The 18,093-nt window shown below is 43.1% G+C and overlaps 1 protein-coding gene across 7 annotated transcripts in view; it reads right to left on the minus strand.

The window, feature by feature from the left end:
* Window positions 1-18,093, minus strand: part of ATP6V0A1 (ATPase H+ transporting V0 subunit a1) — a 184,540-nt gene that overhangs the window by 25,383 nt on the left and 141,064 nt on the right. For 3 of the 7 annotated variants that reach the window (XM_068263435.1, XM_068263438.1, XM_068263436.1), the window contains exons 18-19: window positions 17,945-18,052; window positions 9,194-9,211 (exon numbers count right to left, since the gene is read on the minus strand). In XM_068263435.1, the coding sequence (XP_068119536.1) occupies window positions 9,194-9,211; window positions 17,945-18,052 (126 nt within the window). Of the gene's footprint in view, window positions 1-76; window positions 173-9,193; window positions 9,212-17,944; window positions 18,053-18,093 lie in introns of all 7 variants that reach the window. The other 4 variants (XM_068263437.1, XM_068263439.1, XM_068263441.1 and 1 more) reach the window with 3 other exon arrangements.

An 18,093-nucleotide genomic window follows, 5' to 3' on the forward strand; every position in this document is an offset into this window, starting at 1 on the left:
ACCACCACCACATTTTTCAACCAACTGTGAATATTGATGACTTGCAATGGGCAGATATTGTACTGTATATACTCACAGGCTGGTCTACAATAGAGATTTCAACTTCCTCTTTATTTAACTCTTCAGAGGTAATCACTACACAGTCTTTTTGATAGGAGAATTGACTGGACAGCTGGGGATTGAGTTGTGTTGTCAGATTGGGCCAGGAATGTCATGAAATATCAGGAACATCAGGTATGACAGTATATCATCTTTGCTTTAGTGCAAAGATGATACAGTATATAAATATGTCCTTTAATGGTCTCCATTAATACCATAGGTAAAACTAACAAGAGAAGAACATGATGTAACTGTCTGCAAAAGAAAATCTGTCTATTAATAATACTGGCAAATAGAATTTGTCATAAAGATATGGCAGTACTGCTACTGATGTATATTAGGAAATCTACACAGCATCTATTTGCTGAATAGACAGTTGTTCAAATGTGTTAGCAATTTTACCAGGTTCTGGTAAGATCTTGAATATGCTGAATCGCCTATCTAGAAACACTACTATGTACTGGTTAACTGTAGTTTGTTCGTGCTAAGGGCCTGTTTCCACTACAAACAGATTGGATGCAGAATAGATGCAGAAAAACTGACTCCAGTGAATGTCTATAGGCCGGTTTCCACTTAACACGATTTTTCTGATGCAGATTTTCCCAGAGGCATTCATTGGAGTCAGTTTTTCTGCATCCATTCTGCATCCAATCTGCATGTAATGGAAACAGGCCCTTAGTGTTTCCTGGTTGAAAAACTACCATTCACATATTGATGATTTGTCACCCAAAGTGCAGGCAGATGACACAAGAAGCTGAAGAGTTACATTGTGGTGTTTTCTACTTAAAGATTAAGTAAAACAGGTGTGTGAACCAAAGGACTTCATGGACAGAATTTTTCCCTTCTCACCTTTGTTATCTTTTTACTGTAAATACGCAAGCGTGTAATGGACTTCATATGTATATTCTTTTGTTTATGTGTAAGTATTGCAACGTCTCAAGCACCCAAAAATAATAAAAAAAAAATGCACACACAAACAGCTCATAAACTCACCCCATTAAGGTCACAGCCAGTAAACAGCTTCCAGCTCATTGATCACCACACTGATATTAGCAATCACATCCTTTCTGAAAGTCTTATGTCAGGTAAACATCTATTACACTCATCGTAGAGGGTCTTTTGAATTATTCTACAACAACTCATCTGAGAAATCCAGTGAATTACTATTCAGTTGCAAAACCTACGTAGCAAAGATCTAGATTTCATTCTGATGCAGCCAAGAAGCAACTTTCCTTAGAGAAATGATGGGAGGCTGGTGCATAGAGAGGTTCTAGGCAGAGAGAGAGTTAGGGCAATAGCAAGGTGGGGTCAGGCCTTCATGAAGAAGTGAGTTTTGAGGGCTTGTTTGAAGGTGCTGATCACAATACAAGATAACCAAAAAGGCAGAGGAGTTACAGTGCCTCCTTCTCTTGGCTTCTCTTCTTTGGTTTACATGCATTTCCTCATGTCACTGTCTTGATCATTTCTGAAAATTGCTTGACAAAGGGTCTTTCTGAGCCAAGACTGACTTGTCTTGGCTCAGAAAGACCCTTTACAAACATTCCAAGGAATCTATGTATTTGAAGTGGCTTATACATATCACATGTCCCCATTTCATTTTCATCTCAACTATCTCAGCAAAGAAAAACCCCATGAATGTAAATGTCCCCATCACACCAGTCCATCTATTAAACATTCAGGTGGTCTGAAACAAGTCATCTAATTTAAGGTTGCTAAAATACAACACTTCTTATGGACTTGTGTGTTGCAGGCTTTTCACTTTTTCTAGCAGGAGAGTGGTATTTTTTTGTTCCATCACTTTGAAGTAGAGGTCTCAACCTCTGCATTGCAGTTAGAGAGATAATTTGCATATTCAGTAGTGATGCATTGTGGGAGACCACAGTCGCTCATTTAAAGCTGAATTATCGCAAATAACTTCTGTTTTAAGAAGGCAAACTACAGTGAGCGTTGGCTTTTTAGTAGGAGGACTTTTCTGTCTTTTATTCCCCTATACTTTCTTAGTAGTTTTGGGTCGCCCCAAGCTGCTTGGCTATTCAGCTAAAAGAAAGGCAGGCACTTCACTTCCTCAGCTTGCAAAATTCTGACTGGTGTGCAATTCAAGCATTGCTCAATACAAACAATGTAACTGATTTAGAGGGTCCAAACACCAACAGGTATGCCCGGTCCACTGACGGGCACTAGTGCTGCGAATAGCAATAAGTACAGACATCTGAGTGCCCATCAGTGTGAAATTCTTCTATGATACCTGCTGATTTACTATTTGATCCAAAAAAGAAACTGGCAGTAAGTTAGAAGTGATATTAAAGTGGATCCGAGAAAGTTTTACTCATTGCATAATTGTGTTCCTTTCATATAGTGTATTGGGCACTCCTCAAGCCAAATACTTTTTTTGTTTTGTTTTAATACTCTAATTCCCTATAAACTAAACAAGCCTCTCCCACAGCTTTTCACAGTGCCTTGGCACAGTAGCAAGGGCTTATGGGAGCTCAGTCTGGGCAGGAGGAGGAGGAGGTTACTAGCCATTGATTTCAGAGGCATAGGGGAGGAGGGAGGAGGAGTGGGAACTGAATTTACACTCAGGCAAGCTGATAGCATCTCCAGCCCTCAGCCTGTGACAATGTGACAAACAGAACATGGCTGTCCTCATTGTATCACAGGAATAAATAATCATCTACTGTTGAAGCTGTTCACAGCTAGATATGCTGTGTAAACTTTCTAAACGTTAGATAAGATATATAAACAAGTTACTAGTTATAGTTAGTTTTTCATCTCGGATCCGCTTTAAGCAGGTCTAAGCACTGGAAGCCTAATGTTTGCATCCATGTTAGTCTGTGCAGCATGGCACCAAATCACATGCTTATCATAAACATTAAAATCACTTGCATTGCTTGTTAAAGATCTGATTGCTAAAGGGCACCTTATGCCTTCCATGCAAAAAGAAAATACACAGCAATCATCCCACTGGCTAACTTCCACTATTAGAAGATACTTTCTATACTAATTATTCAGTTTACTGCCATACGGCAGTGGAGGAAAAGCTCCAACGCAGATGACTTTGTCCACTATAAAAACACGCTGCTCCAGCTCAGGGACGCTCTCTCACTTGCAAAGCAGTCATACTTCTCTATACTTATTTCTTCACAATCCCATAACCCTAAACAACTTTTTAACACCTTCAACTCTCTTCTCCACCCCCCGCCTCCCCCTACAACCACAAGCTTGTCTGCAGAGGACTTTGCAGCATATTTTGTGAGCAAAATTGAAACGCTACAGAACAGCTTTCAAAAGCAACCCTCTTCACCAGTCCAATCACCTCTTCCTTTTTCCTCTCTGCCCGGCAGCTCCCCTACTATTAACTATCCCTCTCCACATAACCACTCACCCACTCAAACCCCCTCCCTGCTAACAACCTTCTCTGCCTTAACTGAACAGCATCTTTCTTCACTAATCTCTAAAGCTCATCTTACTACATGCGCCTCAGACCCTATTCCCTCTCATCTTATCCCCCAGCTCTCCTCCCCCCTCACTCCTGCTTTAACAACACTGTTTAACCTTTCCATCTCAACTGGCATTTTCCCTTCTTCATTTAAACAAGCTATCATAACGCCACTAATCAAAAAACCCTCTTTAGACTCTACTGCCCTTTCTAATTACCGCCCAGTCTCTCTCCTTCCCTTTGCCTCCAAACTGCTGGAACGCCACATTTACTCAGAGTTGTCTAACTTTCTCTCTGCTAATTCCCTGTTGGACCCCTTCCAGTCTGGCTTCCGCCCTCAACACTCTACGGAAACCGTTCTCACTAAGGTTGCCAATGACCTCCTAGTTGCTAAAGCCAAAGGCAGATTTTCGGTACTAATACTCTTAGATCTGTCCTCTGCCTTCGACACTGTTGATCATACCCTGCTTCTCCAAACCCTCTCAACACTGGGAATCAAGGGCTTAGCACACTCCTGGCTCAACTCTTACCTGTCTGGACGTTCTTTCATGGTCTCCTATGCCAATACCAACTCCTCTCCACGCCCACTGTCTGTGGGAGTACCACAAGGGTCCGTCCTCGGACCCCTCCTCTTTTCCATTTACACCCATGGCCTGGGACAGATAATAAGCTCTTTTGGGTTTCAATACCACCTCTATGCTGATGACACCCAAATTTATTGTTCTGCCCCAGACCTCTCCACACTACTATCAAAAGTCCCCAAATGTCTATCCGCTGTATCTACATTTATGTCATCCCGCTTCCTTAAACTCAATATGAGCAAAACGGAGATTGTAATATTTCCACCTTCGCTCTCTGTTCCACCTCCCACTGTCACAATCAATGTAGAGAACACCCCAATAGCATCAACCCCCAAAGCTCGTTGCCTAGGGGTAACTCTGGACTCTGAGCTCTCCTTTAAACCACATATTAACACTTTAACTACCTCCTGCTACTTCCATCTCAAAAACATTTCCAGAATCCGTCCCTTCCTTTCACAAGAAGCAACTAAAATGCTTGTGCATGCCCTAATCATCTCCCGTCTTGACTACTGCAACACCCTACTCTGTGGTCTACCAAAAAGCAGATTGGCACCTCTCCAATCCCTACTAAACTCTGCGGCCCGTCTCATCCACCTCTCTTCTAGATCCTCTGAGGCAGCCCCTCTCTGCCAATCCCTCCATTGGTTACCAGTTGCCCAAAGGATCCAGTTTAAACTTCTCACACTGGCATACAAAGCTGTACACAAGCTATCGCCTCCATACATTTCCTCTTTAATCTCCAGATACCTCCCCGCTCGGACCCTCCGTTCCTCACAGGAGACCCTTTTGTCCTCCAGCCTAGTCACCTCCTCTCACTCTCGCATCCAAGACTTCTCACGGGCGGTCCCTCTCCTTTGGAACTCTCTCCCTCAACCGGTTCGTCATGCCACGAGTCTGGAAACCTTCAAACGTACTCTGAAAACACACCTGTTCAGACAAGCCTATAATTTGCTATAGGCAGCACTGAAGGCACACTGGCTCACCCACTAATCCTTGTGTTTCCTTCCCCTTTGTTTCCTACCCACTACCCTCTAGATTGTAAGCTCGCAAGGGCAGGGACCTCCTCCTAGTGTTTCTCATACTGCTGTAATTTTAACATATGTATATGTACCAACCACATATCAACTATGTATGTATCTGTATTTACTCTATTCAATGTCATGACTGTACAGTGTCTTGTATTTCTTATGTATATTTGTTCCCCATTATCTGTTTGTACTATGTACAGCGCTACGGAAGATGTTGGCGCTATATAAATAAAAAATAATAATAATAATAATAATAATAACTGCCATGTGAATAAAAAATAGAATTTAATCCAAATATGCATTAATTAAAAAAAAAAATTAAAAGGACAACTATCAAAAAATGCTGTAGTTCATACTGCTTGTGGGCATATAATGCCATTAATAAGAAAGCATTTTATTTTTGCTCTATGTAACATTAAAATATATCCTTGCAAAGTTGCTAGAGCAGGGTAGGCCAAACTTTTTAGGCCAAAGGCCATATCACCATCCTTGAGAGTGCTAGGGGGCCGAACTATTGAAATTTAACTCCATTTTTTTGCCGATTTCCGTTAGGTACATTATACCTGAGACATTTTGTCAAAACATGTTCACGGGAAATAACCCATATACCAAGTGCAGTTAGCACAGTGGTAGCTGCTAATCAGTGGCTGTTACTGCTGCTGGCATAGTGGTGGCTGCTAATCAGTGGGTGCGACTAACGTGGAGGCTGATGACCTGCAGGTGAGCAAAGAGGGAGTCAGAGTGGCAACACAAGGCGTGGCACCACAGCTACAGCCTGTGGGTTGCATGGAATTAACTGTAGAGAGGTTTGGAGGCCACTAGAAAAGGCTCAGCGGGCCGCATTGGCCCCACTTTAGACATGCCTGTGCTAGAGAATCTGGACTATTCCACAGCAAACCGAGACATAAAAATTTGTATAGCTGCACGGTATACTGCAGTCATTTTATTACTTTAGCTTTCCACTGGATTTTTTTTTTTTACTAGTCTCTTGGCGTTAAATATCAGCTAAATTGTGCCACATGACCATGGATCTCTTTGCAAATGAGATTTAGTAAGGTATTTGGGAACTACAAAATTTAAATATACTGTAAATGTAAGACCAATTACACAATACACCCATTCAGCATCGGCATTTGGTTGATTTTTTTTATAGCTATCCTTTGATAGAATTGGTTTGACTACCTTCTGCAATCCTCTACACAGCAGCACTTATCCTAGTAAATGTTGGGTCAATATTCTGCATAATTTCAAACACTATTACCTTGCTTACAGGAGGCGAGAACATAGTAAGGATCTAATCACTATGCTACTGTCAGTGTTCAATTAGAAGGCTGGATGCACTCCCCTGGCCAGACAGTGTCTGCTATGAGTGCGGTGAACAAAGGGGAGGACACAGAAGTATTGTGGTACCACCCATTGTATTGGGCACCGAGTGGAACTGATAGTCAAAAGATCGGCAATTTTAACATCACCTCTTAAGCCGAGGGGCTGGTAGTGTTCGGCGTTAACACTAACACACTCTCCTTGTGTATAACATTAATCCTCCTCCTAATCCTATATCCCCAATGCCCAAATGACCGATACCCAGCCAGCCAATTGATTATTCTAGCTATACTCTATCACAGCCAATTGGCTACTAATAACCTATAGGCTACTAGTATCGGGCACCCATCTCACTGCCTTGGCACCAATCACAGCTACCTTGCATTGGTGTCTTATTAGATGCCTGCCAGAGTGGGCGTTTATATCACCTGATCCCAGGTCTAGAGCTCCCAAATTACAGGACTGCCTGAACATAAATGAGTTTATATCATTATTTTCACCATGTATTTAACGGTTTGCCTGGAGTTTGCCTTTAAAAGAATATTCTCTGGCATATAAAGATAAGGAAAACAACTTAACCAGTTCAGTTCGCGGTTTATTGAAATCTACACTGTTTGGAGACTATTCTCTCTGCCAGGGAGTAGATCTCAATTGTTCATCTCTGCCCACTCCCCCCCCCCTCTTCCATCCCCGCAGGGGCGTAGCAATAGAGGTTGCGACCGCATCGGGGGCCGTTGGGCAACAGGGGCCCCGTACGGCCTTTCCTCAACAGCAGTGTTAGCTCTCTATTGGTCTTGTGCTCATAATAATCACTTTTAGGGCCCCACAGCTCTGTAGCTAAGCCACTGCATCGCCGCTACACTCAGCTTGTCTTATGACAGCTGAGTTTGGTGTGCTGGTGCGATCACAGAGGAAGAGTAAACAAAAAAGGCTCTGGTTTGCCAGGCCAATCCGCTCGGAATCCATTAAATAAGTGATTTTTACCTTTTGTAAATAATGCTATAATCTCTATATAAAATAACCACTTACACCAACTTATATATATAGCCCTCTACCAATGCTGCCTTTGACACATCAGTACATACAGTAGATATAAGTGATAAATTTCCCATAGCTCTTTTTAGGTTTTTAGTAATGCTGTGCACCACACAAGCTATGTCAAAGCACAAATAAAAAGCTACAGGTATGTACTCACACGTAAAACCACTCACAACTGAGCACATACTACAACACAAAATACATACATAAAAATACCTATATATGTATAGGATTATATATACATATATAAATCTGTAATTCATTCACTGTATTTATTTAACTCGCTATTGCCAAGTTAAAAGTGCAGCTCTCCTCCATTAATTTATACATTTCTGCTCTTTTGTGAAAGGAAATACATTTTTCAATAAAATACCAAAAATCAATAAAATGATTAAAATTGTGGCCAGATCTTATTCTTAATTTTCAGGGCTCTTTCCGAATCTCTACTTCTCCAGGCAGATCTGTAAAATTCCTAGTGGAGATGGTGATCTAGCTCAATACACTTGTCCCCTGGCGCAGCACTGAAAGGTGGCTCGACACAGTCACTGCACCTTCACATGTGTGAGAGGCGGTTCGCTGACTGCCCAAAGTGCTCCTGCTTCTCTCCCTGCCTCTGTAGAGGAGTGCAGAAGCGTTAACAGTAGCAGAAAAAGCGGGGCACGTCTGGATATCTAAAGGTGGGCACATCTGGCTATTTATAGGGGGCACACTATCTAAATGGGGGAAGGGGGGCAGATATAGCTATCTATAGGGGGGAACATTTAACTATTTGAAGGGTGGCACATCTGGCTATCTGAACAGTGGAAGGGGGCACATTTGTCTAAACAGCATTTGTACATTTCACTTCACCCATGACCATGTCCACATTCTGATGTGTGGCCATGCACATTTTGTCCATGTGTGGGCACAAAAATTGCCTTTGTTCCCGTGCGTTGAAAACCCTAGCTATGCCTCTACTCACCTGTCCATGGTTAGGGTGTCTTCTCCGCTGGTTGCTCCTTCCTATCTCCACTCCCAAGTTCAGGGGAATCTGTGTGAAGTAACTATGCAGGGCGAACACTAAGGGCAGCATGGCACGTACCTTACCTGACCACCAGAGGCCTCTAGTGTTAGTTATGTCACATGAATGAATGGAGACTCGGGAGTGAACAGAGGGAAAGCAGCCGGGGGAGAAGATATCGGAACTCCACCATAGACAGGTGAGAGAAGAGCCCTCTGCTGCGTTGCTTGTTGCAAAATTGAACACCGCTTGCGACACGCTCCGGACCCTCTGCCAATCGACCTTTGCTTTCGGTTCTGCCTATCGATCAAGAATCATTTGCAGCATCGGTTTCTAGACAATTAGCTCAAATGATTGAATTGGCCGGATCTTGATGCAAAGGATCGACTAGTATATGGTCACCTTTACACATGTACTGAATTTTTATAAATAGGGATATTCATGAGGAGAGCTGCAATTTTATGTGAGAAAATGCAAAGCAAATAAGCATTAGGATGAATGAGATGGATGATTGCAGAAGAGTTATGGGGGGATTCCAGGAACCCATCGCAAAGCCACCAAGCGAAACTAAAAAAAATACAAAAATTAACGTCAGCCTGTAATGGTTAAATTAAACGAATGATAAATAAGTCATGTTCCAAGTCCTCCGGTCTGATTGAGGGCATGCACAACGGACTTTGACTCTTACCACTTCCTCCACGGCAGGCTTGGAATAATATAAATCCAGATTTAATAACAGGTTAAAAAAAAAAGAAAAAGAAACAGGTTAGCTATACATATTGCTTTAAAACTCCAGTCCCTCTAAGAAGTTTGGGATTTGGCTTGTAAGGGAACATGCCAATAAAAGCACCGGACAGCTGATTCTAGAGTCATCTACGAGCAGCGGAATAATGCATGACATGTTCCCGTTTAAATGTTTGAACTGGTCAACTCTAGAAAACTGTACTAAGCAGATAAAGAGTAAGGGTGACCCTCATCATACATGGCTGTGGCAAAAATTAGCTAAACTAAGCAATTAATATCTTCTGTATAGACAGTTTTTATATTATTCTGCAAAGGAAAATAATCAGTGTTTGAAAGGGTATCACAAACCGAGCCTTAACATAATGTGACTGCAAGTAGTGATCAAATAAGATTTAAATAATACAAAATCACATCAGAAATGAAAATGACAAAGGGTACTTTTTCAGCTAGCCAATGAAACTGTGGCGCTGGTGATTACAGGCAGTCAATTAAGGGCAGCACGGTGGCATAGTGGATACTCTTGTCGTGCAGCGCTGGGCCCTTATGTCTGCATGGGTTTCCTCCGAGCGCTTCAGTTTCCTCCCACATCCCAAAAACAGACAGATAAGTTAATTGGCTTCCCCCAACACTGGCCCTAGACGAGGGATTAAATTGTGAGCTCCTCTGAGAGACAGTTAGGGCCCATTCACACTTAAAGAGAAACTCCAACCAAGAATTGAACTTTATCCCAATCAGTAGCTGATACCCCCTTTTACATGAGAAATATATTGCTTTTCACAAACAGACTATCAGGGGGCGCTGTATGACTGATTTTGTGCTGAAACCCCTCCCACAAGAAGCTGTGGGACCGCGGTACTTTTGGCAGTTTGTTACAATGTAACGAGGTTCACAGACAGGAATTAGCTGTTTACAGCTGTCTCTAACAGCCAAAACAGCTAGGAGCAGCTACATAACCTGCCCACAGTAAAAATGTCACCATGTAATAAATGTCAGAATGTAATTTGGGGAGAGGAAAGATTTTACAATGAGCAAACACTGAATAAATCATTTATACATAATTCTTGTAAAAATGAAGCACTTTTTTTATTGCATTATTTTCACTGGAGTTCCTCTTTAAGATCATAAACCGCTAGTGCTAAGCTGCACCAGTGATTGTTATGCAAGAAATACATTAAAATGACTGGACATTTTCACATTTTTTTAAATCGATTGAAATACACTGCAATTACAAACGCTCAAAAAAAAATTGCTGCATAAAGTGCGTTTTGCATTCAGCGCTAATTGCGAATCGCCGATCACAGCAGTGAGAATCCTGCCATATAGTTTACATTGCGCTGACGCTTTTTAAAAATTGCTAGCGATCGCCTGCGATTCGGCGGTTAGTGGTAAACGCTCGCTAATCGCCTAAGTGTGAATGGATCCTAAGTGTATATACTCTGTAAAGTATGTCAGCGGAATACAAAGTAATAATAATTATTACACAATTGCAAACCTATAGGGCCTGTTTCCAATGCGATTATTTACATTGAACCTGAAACCAATGTCAATAGAGTATCCACTGAATGTTTTTTCAAATGCAAGGTGATACAAAATATGGACTGCATGCAGCAGATTTCTGCACCACGCATGCATTTCCCAAGTAATGATCGTTCGATGCAAATTGCAATTCACATAAAAACATGAACATTTGCATCCGGTAAAACGTATTCAGAATGTAATAGCCTAGTGGAACTAGAACCCTAGGACTTAGTACACAATTTAGTTTAATCTGTGTGGAGCATTTGCTGTGCACGCATGCTGTTCAATCCATGACCAAGCAGCATTTCCTGCTTTATAGAGAGAAGAGGGGGAGGACACATGAACAGCACCATCCTGCACAACAGAAGTTCCATCAGGCAAGGCAATCTGCCCTATTGGATCACTATGGGGAGGAGAGCAACAACACTTGTATACCCCCTTTAGTTTTCTGGTGGAAAATATGACTTTACTCTAGCAGATCCTGCAGTGACTCCAGTCCTGTTGACTCTTGGATGGTACAGCTGACAGCAATCAGTGAAACACCTATCATTGTGGTAGAGCAGGTTTGCTGTTTGGGAACTGCAAGTAAGGCTTCTGGCACGTTCTGGGCCTGGGACCCACTAACAGTGGTTTTCAAAGTGGTGTAAAAAGCCCTTACTAATGTAATGCTATTTATGTGATCCCACTTGAGGAATGGGATTTTTAATATATCCCCCATAGCATTGCATTAGCAAGAGCTTTACAAATCACAAGCGCCTTAGAAAAGAATGCTAGGCCTCAAAGTGATTTTTAAGATTTTGTTTTTATTTGCCACTCATTCACTTAGTTTTTTCTTTTCCTCCTTTCACTTTCAATTTGCCAACAAAGCTAATCCAGGAACATTTTTACACTTGTAAATATGCACAAATCAGCAGCTGCTCTTTAAAAAGAGGAATTACAGTGTAAAGTTCACATTCAAGTCAGAAAGAAAAACTATTTTTTTTTGTAAATAATCTACACTTCCTGTCTAGTACCACTAGCCACTGTGCCTTAGCAAAAGTGTGCAAAGAGGGGGAGCTGCAATGTGGGAACTGTATTTGTTAAATAGTCTGAATTATAGTGTCTAATATAATAAGGAAAAAAGACTCCTATTAGACCTACCGGTAATGGAGTTTCTGATTGTCATCCGGGACAACCTGAGATCCGGTCCCGCCCCGGATCTGTGGAAACACAATCAACCAAGAAGATTAAAAGCCCCCGCCCTCCCATACTCCTCAGTGCGTCTGAAAGTAAACAAGCCCAGAAACACCAAGATGAAGAGAGGAACGTCCTTGTGACTAATAAAAAAACCCCCAGTGACCTGTATATTACAAGATAGGTGCGCAACAGGCGAAGGGAAAGGGTTATAGGCGTTGTCCCGGATGACAATCAGAAACTCCATTACCGGTAGGTCTAATAGGAGTCTTTCTCTAATTATCATCCGGGACAACCTGAGAGATAGTCAAGAAGTCTTTTTGAACCAAAAAAGACTCACCTAGGGAGGGACCACCGCCTGAAGCACCTTTCTGCCAAACGACTGATCCTGCTGTGATAATACATCCACTCTGTAGTGTTTGATAAAGGTAGATGCGCTGGACCAAGTTGCCGCTTGACAAATTTGCTGAATGGTGGCTCCCGCTCTCTCTGCCCAAGAAGTCGATAAGGAACGGGTAGAATGAGCCGTGATGTTAGATGGTACCGTACAGTTACTTCCCTCATAAGCTGTCCCTATGGTTAATCTGATCCATCTAGCAATAGTATGTCTGGAAGCTTGCTGCCCCCTATTCTTTCCTGCAAATAATACTAACAGATTATTTGATTTCCTGAATTCCCTAGTTCTAGAGAGATAGACTAATATAATTCTTCTGACATCTAGACAGTGATAACTTTCTTCCTTTGGTCCCGAAGGTTTGGAACAGAAGGAAGGAAGGACAATTTCCTGCGATCTGTGAAAGGTAGAAGCTACCTTCGGCAGATAAGCAGGATCTAATCTAAGCCTTACGCTATCCGGACAAATTACCAAAAACGGGTCCTTGATAGATAAGGCTTGTAGATCGCTTAAACGTCTAGCCGACGTTATGGCGATCAGAAATGCTAATTTGTACGTTAAAAACTTTATATCGATTTCCTGAATTGGTTCGAAAGGAGCTTTGATTAGGCCGTTGAGAACTAAAGATAAGTCCCATTGGGGAAAAATCTTATGTGGAAGTGGAGAAGATCTCTGTAGGGCTTTGAAGAAATTCTTTACTAATTCTTCCTGTGCAAGGTGTCTATCTAGAAGAATGGATAAGGCTGAACACTGAACCTTAAGGGTACTAGGTGCTAGTTTCATATCGAATCCATCCTGGAGGAACTCCAGGACAGAACTAGTCAAAGTCTGACTTCTTGAACGCGATTCACACCAAGCTGTATATACCTTCCAAACCTTACGGTATATCTTCTGAGTTACCGGCTTTCTACATTTCATAATAGTCTCAATAACTTTTTCCGAAAGTCCCTTGTTTCTCATTATCACCCTCTCAGGATCCAGGCTGCCAGTTTGAATAATTGTGGACTGGGATGAATCAGTGGGCCTTGAATTAGAAGGTCCGGGCGAACCGGTAGAGGAAAAGGTGGCTCTATTGACAATCTTAGTAGAGTCGCGTACCAAGGCCTCTTTGGCCATTGAGGCGCTATCAAAATTAACCTGACTTTTTCTCTTTGAAGTTTTACCAACACTTGCGGAAGAAGTACTATCGGAGGGAATGCGTAACATAGGTTGAATTCCCAGGCAAGACTTAGCGCGTCCAACCCCAGCGACTCCTGGCCTTTGTGGAGAGAGTAAAAAGGCTTCACTTTTGCATTCCGTGGGGATGCAAACAGATCTACCTCTGGCACTCCAAACCTTTGCGTTACCATTCGGAAGACCTCCGAATGAAGCTCCCACTCCGAATGGTTTATCTCCTGTCGGCTCAAAAAATCCGCCTCTATGTTGAGGGCGCCTTTTATGTGAACCGCGGATAAAGATAGAACTCGAGGTTCTATCCAGTTTAAGATTTCTGCACAAAGGGACATCAGATCTCTTGATCTCGTGCCCCCCTGTTTTGACAGATATGCCACCGTCGTGATGTTGTCGGAAAATATTAAGACATGATTGCCTTCTATCAGAGATTGAAAGGATAGAAGAGCCTCCTGAACTGCCATCAGTTCCCTGAAGTTGGACGATTTCTTTCTTATTGAGGATGACCAATTCCCCTGGGCCAGATTGCCCAGCGCTGTCGCCCCCCAACCCCAGGAACTCGCGTCTGTAAAGATCTTTATTGGGTTGCTCTGCCTCCAGAATCTCCCCTTGTCCAGGTTCTGCGCCTCCATCCACCAGGCTAGACTGTCCTTTACTGTGTCTGGAATAGGGATTAGTAGGTCCAGGGATTCCCTGGATTTGTCCCAATTTGTCAACAGTAATGCTTGCAGCACCCTGCTGTGTGACTGGGCCCAAGTGACTGCTGGGATGGCTGCTGAGAATAGGCCTAGAATTCGCATGATCAATCGGAGAGAAGACATCTCCTGACCCATCATACTTTCTACTTCCGACTGGATCTTTACAATTTTCTCTGAAGGTAAAAAAATCTTTTTTACCACTGAATCTATTTTGTAACCCAAAAATATGATTTCCTGTACTGGAGAGAGGGCTGACTTCTCGTAATTTATAATCCATCCGACCTGAGAGAGGGTCTTGATTACAATGTCTCTGTGGGTTATGAGGAGATCTTCTGATTCTGCGACTATTAGAAGATCGTCCAAGTATGGAACAATCGAGATACCCTGAATTCTTAAAGTTTTCATTACTTCTGCCAGGACCTTCGTGAATATGCGGGGTGCTGTCGCAATTCCGAAGGGCATTGCCTGAAACTGAAAGTGACGAATCCGAGATTCTGTCTTTATTGCAAATCTCAAATATTTTTGATGGGCGGAAAAAATAGGGATGTGCAAGTACGCGTCTCGAAGATCTATTGATGCAAAGAACTCTTTGCCTTTCAATAGGGCTTTCACCGAATAAATGCTTTCCATTCTGAATCTCTTGTATATTAAGAATGGGTTGAGAGATTTCAGGTTCAGAATAAACCGGAACTCTCCGTTGGCTTTCCTTACCAAAAAGACATGAGAATAGTACCCCTGGAATACCTCTTCCTGGGGTACCGGTACAATTACTCTTTTTTCCAATAATTTCTGAATCTCCAATTCGAGACCCCGGGCTTTTTCCGGATCTCTTGGAGTCGGGTTTACAAACTTCCTTTGAGGGGGGGAACTGGCAAATTGAAGTCGGTAACCCGGTCTTATAATCTGCAATACAAACGGATCGGGATTCAATTTCTCCCATTCCGATCGAAAATAAATCAATCTTCCCCCCACGGGCAGACTGTCATTTCTTAGATTTGGAGGGTTCGGTCTTACCAAGAGCGAAACCCCCTCTCCCCCTTCCTCTCGGAAAAGACCACTTCCTCTGCACATTCCGATTCCCTCCCTGAGAAGAGACTTGCTTTAGAGACAGAAACGGTTTCTTACCTTTAACCACCTTCTTTTTACTTGGAAATTGTTTCCCTTTTTCCGCCGAGCGGGATAAAACATCATCCAAGCCCGGCCCAAAGAGTAAATTACCTTCAAAGGGGATAGAACAAAGTCTATTTTTTGAAGTTTGATCTCCCTCCCAGGTCTTTAGCCACACGGCCCGTCTCGCCGAATTCACCAGAGCGGTAGTACGGGCCGACACTCTGATAAGTTCCGTGACTGCGTCCGCTAAAAAAGCCACTGCCCTAAGGACCACAGGAAGGGATGACGCATAGTCCTTTAAAGGAGCGCCCTTAGAAATCTGATCAATCAATTTATCCATCCAGATTCTCAGATTCCTAGAGATACATGTTGCCGAAATACCTGGAATGAACCCAAAGGCTGCTGACTCCCAGGCTTTCTTTAGCAGTGAATCTACTTTCCTATCCATCACATCTTTGAGGACACCAGTGTCCTCAAAAGATAGGTCGGAATCTTTCGAATACTTTGACAGGGAAGCATCAAGCTTTGGGCATTTAGTTAATTTTTCAATTTCCGCCTGAGCAAAGGGATACTTTCTCTTGGCCGATTTGGGAATAAAAAGGGGCCTCTCAGGATTTTGCCACTGGGAAGAAATAATTTCTTGCAAGGTTTTGTGGATGGGAAAAACTCTACCCATTGATTGCCCCAATCCTGAATAAACCTGGTCCTGAGGGGTAACATCTGGGATAGGTTCATTAATCTGTTCTGTAGTATAGACCGCTTTTAATAACTCAGAAGATTCCTCCGGAGAAAATAAAAATCTAGGGGTCTTAACAATCTCTTCCCTATCTGAGTTCTCAGATAGGGGTTGATCCTCCTCCTGAGACCTAGTCTCAGAAAGTGCCCCCTCTTCCTCCTCCTCCTCCTCTCCCTGATCTCCCTCTTCCTCGGCTGCAAGTGTATCCGCAGGAATGGAGAAATGCGAAAACCCTCTGTTAGAAGGTCCCGGAAGGGATTCAGCAGGAGGAGGTTGTACAAAAGATTCTTTAAATTTATCCAGAGTCTCCTGCATGTTTTTATTAACAGATTCCATAACCTCCTTTAAAATATTGGAAGTCTGGGAAGCTACAATGGACTCTGTACAATTTTGACATATATTCCTAGGGGCCTCTAAAGATATCTTAGTATTACATAGGCCACATCTCTTATATTTAGGTGGAGCATTTTTTGACTCAGTTTTTGCCTGAAAAACACAAGAGATGACAAAATACTGAGACACCATCAGAAGGAAAACATGGCAGAAACAACTCCCTCCAACTGGAGGACTCACCACTGCAGAACCTGATGGTTGCCCATGCGAAGTGGCTTTAGAAGCGGGGCTTGGGACCTCCGTGTCACGCTGCTGCTGAGGCTGTTCCCCCTTCTGCGGTTGAGACATGTTGCTGATCGCTGCCTCACCGCCAGTGCCACTGCTGCCTGCAGGCCTTTGAGACGGAGAACGCCAGGAGCACGCCTGTTTCACTTCCTGACTCTCCGTTCCGCCCCTTCCGCGGCCTCGTGACGTCAGTACGCTTACGTCCTCCGCGTCTGACCTCACAGGGTGCCGCCTCCAGACGCGGATGCGCCTTGCAGAGCCGGCGTCCGGATGGAAGAGGAGCAGTGTGGCGACCAAAACCACATCAGAGGACGCACACTGCCTGTTTCGGAGGCCGCGGCCTGTGTCACCTCCTGTAACACTTTGCCACTGAACCTCCAATCGCCTGACTCACCCTTTGGTGAGTACCAAAAAACAAAAAAATCAGGAGCTTTGCTTCTTAGCGTGTTTCCGCGCGGAAACACAGATGAACTGAGGAGTATGGGAGGGCGGGGGCTTTTAATCTTCTTGGTTGATTGTGTTTCCACAGATCCGGGGCGGGACCGGATCTCAGGTTGTCCCGGATGATAATTAGAGAAAAATTGTTGCCTGTGACAGATACTTATATATCCTCTCCACTCTAGTACCACAGATCCAAGGGCTACTAAGTCCTACACTTCTTCCCCTCCAGTAACACCAATACTTGCACAGTGTACACAGTTGTGACCCAACATAGTCGCACAGAGATACGAGTGGCAAGACTGATCTTGCATAGAGGTCTCTTGATGCCATGAGGAACATAGGACAATTAAAGTATTTCTCACACTTGACTCAAGCTATAGCTGGACATGAAGTGAGGTGGAGGTAATTTTATAAATGTCAGTTTAGGTTCCTTTCAAGCCTGATTTATAAACAAGCTACGCTGTTATCATGTGGTCTTGTGTTTCTGTAATGGAGCTTTATGTGTGTGCCACTGAAGATACCACTTTATACACTGATTCTTTTCCACCAAGCTTGTTTGTTTAAGAAATATGAAGCACATTAGACAATGCAAATTATGGAAAAGCTGGCAAAAAGGCATCTGTGGCATAGCTAAGGGATCTAATCACGGACTTGTTGCAAGCCTACTCAATAGAGGAGGGACTGATATTTCAAAGCAAAGTTAATATTAACATTTGTAAGCATAGTTAGTCTATGAACCCCTTTGATGCCAGCTGGCTTTGCAGCACAATAGAACTATATGCACTGCAATGCCCTCTCACAGCAAAAGAGTAAAGCGCCAGTATAAAAAATGATTACCTCTTCGCCTTCTTCCGAGTGCATGGACAGCTGGTCGTGCTGAATAATTTCGGCATCCTCTTCAGTCGGCCCGTTACCAACACGGATACCTCCAAAGTTATGCGTACCCTGGATTAGTGGGTGTGGGGAGGGGTGTTTATAAATCAGGG

The sequence above is a fragment of the Hyperolius riggenbachi genome, chromosome 12 (assembly GCF_040937935.1).
Source record: "Hyperolius riggenbachi isolate aHypRig1 chromosome 12, aHypRig1.pri, whole genome shotgun sequence".
NCBI lineage: Eukaryota > Metazoa > Chordata > Amphibia > Anura > Hyperoliidae > Hyperolius > Hyperolius riggenbachi.